Raw genomic sequence first — 4832 nt, forward strand, 5'->3', positions numbered from 1 at the left:
TTGTCAAAGGACACTTAGACTAACTTTGAAAGTAAAAATTTATATTATTACATGTTTTTTGCGCTTTTCATCTAGATATGGGTTACAAAAATAATAATTCAGTGCAGAACAATCTTAGTCTATCCATAAAGTTTACTAAAACAAGAAGTTCAGTACATTTTAGTAAATTTCGTTTTCATTGTGACTAATGTATTGCTAAAGGATATAGACATATTTATATGGACCAATTTATTTATTATATTAGTAGGAGATTAAAACGAAACCTCTTAAATATCAATACAGATTGAATTTATAAAGCCAGTATACAGCAAACAATTTTAATCAGAATGGAAATATGCAATCACTTAATAACTTCTCTATAAAATTAATCTAAGCATATACATATTTTGTTTAATTTTTTATAAATTAGTTTTTACTACATAATATTTCAACCTAAACTTAAAAAAGGTTTACAATAACATGTGCCTTGAACATTATCCAGAACGATATAGTTGCCATACTAATAATAAAATGTAAAATAAACACTGCAATATATATGTATCAGTCAGCCGCAATATTGAGCAAATAACGAGCTTAATGACGATAGGAACAAACATAGCAGTGTATTGACCGCATGCTAGGGGCTGAGACCAGTAAATGGGCGTTGTTAAACAATATAACTACGTTAATTGATGTAGGTGTTTTACTTGCTATCTGTTACATACTAACTGCTAAATTACTACTAAACTTTGATTATTTTGTAAACCGTAGACGATAAAATAATATAATGTAACAGTATTTTTTTACATTTGGTGCCGAAACCCGACTTTATCATGTCAATAAGGAGGTCAGAGAGGGAAAGACACCCTCCAGACAGATATACTCCAGCAATTGGGAATAACAACGACAAAACTGTTAATCCAAAGCCAAGTAATGACCAACCATCAGTATCTGCCAAATCTAGTACTTCTTCTAGTAGACGACGATTAATGGAAGTGGAGTTGAAGAAGCTGGAAGAAATACAGAAATTGGAAAGAGCCCATGAGGAAAGAGAAATGGAGCGACAATGACAAGTTGAAGAAATGGAGCGACAACGACAACGACAAGTTGAAGAAATGGAGCGACAACGACGAATGGAAGCTAGAGAACTAGAACGACAGAAGCAACTGCTGACAGCGAGAGCTGAGCTTGAGCCTGCTTCAGTGTGTGGCAGTCAACAGTCAAGCCGCCCTAATAATCGATCTGAAACCAAGGTAGGACTTAGCATAAATCTTGATGATGAGGAAGAACCGCAAAGCAAGGTTGAAAGGTGGTTGAATGAAAAAGAACCGACAGTTCTTAAGTCCTCATCAGCCATCATGACCTCAGCCGTGCAAAAGCTTGCGGATACCTTCCAAAAAGCTATACAGCCTGTTTCATTTCGTCAAAAACTTCCAAGCTTCAGTGGCAAGCCTGATATTTTTTTCGGCGTATGAAATATCTTTTTAGTGAGGATGACAACCTCATAAGAGTAAGGAATTGCCTAGAGGGAGAAGCATTTAGAATGGTTAAGCCTCTTTTTGTCTCAAGTCAAAATCTTAAGTCAATTATCAAGACCTTACAGATGCGTTTTGGTAGACCAGAACTCATTTTGGAGTCAATGTTAAAAAAAACTCGTAGGCTACCTTCTATCAAGGAAGACGACACTACAAGTCTTGTTGAGTTTTCGACAAATATTTTGAATTTTACTGCTACAGCAGAGTCATTACATCTAGAAAATTATGTATTAAATCCTTACTTACTAAATGAATGTCTCAACAAACTTCCCTATAGTTTAAAATACAGGTGGGCTGAACATGTAAGTAATAATGCTCTAAGCAGTCCCGACTTGAAGGAGTTTTCCACTTGGTTGGAAAAACAATGCTCAATCCTGAGTATTTACTTTCGTCCTACAGAAGAGAAACTCTGGCAGAAGAAAACTGACATAAAGCCGGTTTATACCAGTTCTACCGAAGACAAACAGTTTAACTGTATGTTTTGTCTCGACAGCCACGAAAGTGAACGAAATATTAAAGACAGACAAGACTTTTAGACTTGACAAAAAATAGATGTGTGTATTTGTTGGACATTATTTTACAATCATAATAATAATTAAACATGTGTTAGTTCAATTAAAATAAAGAAGGCAGGCATAAATTAAACATATTAAAGAACACTAATCAATGAGTCAATATGAAATATATTACATGTTTTCCCCTCCAACGGTAAGGACTGCAACTTTAGTCAGAGGCCGGCGATAAGTTCCTTTTGATGTTGTTATGTCTACTATTCGTACTTGGCCATCATGACCTGGGTAGACAGCCGAGATTCGGCCAAGGGGCCAAGTATTTCTTGGGCAGTTTTCCTCAATTATTATTGCAAGATCGTCAATCTTTGGTGGGTCCAATTTCTTGTGCCATTTGCACCGTCTTGAAAGGCATGGAAGGTACTCGTGCACCCATCTCTTCCAGAAGCCGTCTAGGAGTAATTTAACACGAGCTAATTGTCGTTTACACAGTTGGTCTTCGTTTAGGTTGATTTTGTAAGCTTCTCTTAGAAAATGGTTTGGTGTGATTGGTTCGGGGTCATTGGGATCCAGAGAAACATGAGTGAGTGGGCGAGAATTTATTATAAATTCAACGCGAACCATGAAAGTCTGAAGCTCTTCGTCTTTTGGGTACTGGCAGCGCATAACACTCCTTAATGCGGTCTTTACAGACCTAACAAGTCTTTCCCAGCAGCCTCCCATATGTGGTGCTCGCGGGCAAATGAAATTCCACTTTATCCCGTAGTTCACCACGTCTTTTTGGATCTTTTCATGTTTGAGTGACTTTACAGCGTTTCTAAGTTCCCTATCTGCAGCTACAAAGTTTGTGCCATTGTCGGAATATAGTTCTGAGGGAACTGGTCTTCGGCTGATGAATCGTTGAATCGCCATTATACAACTCTCTGTGTTAAGAGAATGAGCCGTTTCGATGTGAATTGCTCGAGTGGATAAACAGGTAAATAGCACACCATATCTTTTTTCATGTCTGCGGCCAACAGTAACTTCGATAGGTCCGAAATAATCCACTCCAGTGTAGAAGAATGGATGTTGCACTTTTGAGGTCCTTAACTGTGGTAGTGCAGCCATCTGAGGAGGATAAGGTTTGGCATTGTCTATGCTACACCTCATGCAGCTCCTTTGAACTTTCTTGGCGACTGATCGTACGTTTAAGATCCAGAAGTGTTGTCTAGTCATATTGATAACAGTCTCGATGCCCTGATGGAAACATTTCTCGTGAAACATTTTTACGATTAGTTTAGCCGTATGACTTTTGCCGTATAAAATGATAGGATGCTTTTGTTCTTCGCTTATTTCTGGTGAACTATGTATTCTACTCGACATTCTTATTAGAGACTGATCAATGAAGGGATTTAAAGAGAATATTCTACTGGACTTTGGTAGCGGTTTGCTATTCAGCAGTAAATTCTTTTCTTCATTGAAGCTTGCCTTTTGAGACATTGATATCAAGTTCTGTTCAGCTTTTTGAATTTCCTCTGGTTGAAGTTCTGGTATATTTCCAAAATCTACGTTGACCGTTTTCAGTTTCTTTTTGGTGGTGGTGGTAGTATGGGACCTTAGCATGCTAACAAATCTGTGTACCCATGCTAATACACGTGTCACTTTTTCCCAAGAAGAAAAGTTTTCAACTGTCAGAAGAGGAGGGGTTTCATCACTGTTCACAACTCCGACGAATTTCTTCTTTCTTTCTTCATTTTCCTTGACTTTGTACGGTTTGGACGGTTGTATTGGCCAGTCACTAGATTCTCGCATTAGAAATGAGGGTCCGTGAATCCATTCAGAATGCATGGCTGATGTAAACTTTTTGTTACTTCTAGTTGCAACATCTGCCGGATTCTGTTTTGATGGAACCCATCTCCATTCTTCAGGTTTAAACAAATCTTGAATTTCTCCAATTCTATTGGAAACATACTGTTTGAATTGTCTAGGGTCGGATTTCAGCCAGTGCAAAACTGTTACAGAATCTGACCAAAATATCTGACGAGAAATAGTTAAGTCAATGTCTTTTATGATGCTACAAGCTATTCTGCATCCAAGAACAGCAGCTTGGAGTTCTAGTCGGGGAATGGTTGTTTGTTTGAGTGGTGCTACGTTGGCACGTGCCATAACAAGCATGGTCTTGTAAGTACCTCTGGCACATCCAAGGCGTAGATATGAAACTGCTGCATAGGCCTCTTCACTAGCATCAACAAACGTATGGAGTTCAACTTCTTCAATTGTTTTGACGTTAAAATAGCATCGAGGTATGGTGAAGCTCTGCAGACATTTTACTTCTTGTAACCAGTCTTGCCATTTTTTACTAAGTTCTATCGAAAGAACTTCGTCCCACGTTATGTTTGTTCGCCAAATGTCCTGAACAAGCATTCTCCCTTTTATAGTAGTAGGTACAACTAATCCCAATGGATCAAAAATGGACATAGCTCCTCTTAAATAATATCATGAAGTTTTTCACTTTCAAAAGACGTTAAAGTGAATTGACTATCTACTCGCCCAATGTGTTCATGACATTTACCGTGCAATGTCCAGCCTAAACGGCTCCAAGACAAGACTGGAGAGTTGGGAGGACCTTCAATTATTTTCCTTGCTAGAATAAGGTCACAGTTGTCTTGACCTATAAGTATTGTAGGTTTCAAATTTGCTGACGGTAAAGGTTGAACAATTGACCGTAAGTGAGACCACTTCTTTTTCAGTTTGACAGTATCCACCATTTGTTTTGGTAAGTCCAATGGTGACTGGGTTCGTACATTGTTTAATGTAAATACTTCGTCCT

The 4832-nt window shown here is 38.0% G+C and overlaps 1 protein-coding gene across 1 annotated transcript; it reads right to left on the reverse strand.

The window, feature by feature from the left end:
• Positions 1-2200: 2200 nt before the first annotated feature.
• Positions 2201-4426, reverse strand: LOC128984074 (uncharacterized). The gene has a single exon (XM_054403358.1). The coding sequence runs from the start codon at positions 4424-4426 to the stop codon at positions 2201-2203; it is 2226 nt and encodes a 741-aa protein (XP_054259333.1).
• Between the last annotated feature and the right edge of the window lie 406 nt (positions 4427-4832).

The sequence above is a fragment of the Macrosteles quadrilineatus genome, unplaced genomic scaffold (genome assembly GCF_028750875.1).
Source record: "Macrosteles quadrilineatus isolate MER2022 unplaced genomic scaffold, UCM_ALF_1.0 Scaffold_2__2_contigs__length_208266976, whole genome shotgun sequence".
In the NCBI taxonomy this organism is placed as follows: Eukaryota; Metazoa; Arthropoda; class Insecta; order Hemiptera; family Cicadellidae; genus Macrosteles; species Macrosteles quadrilineatus.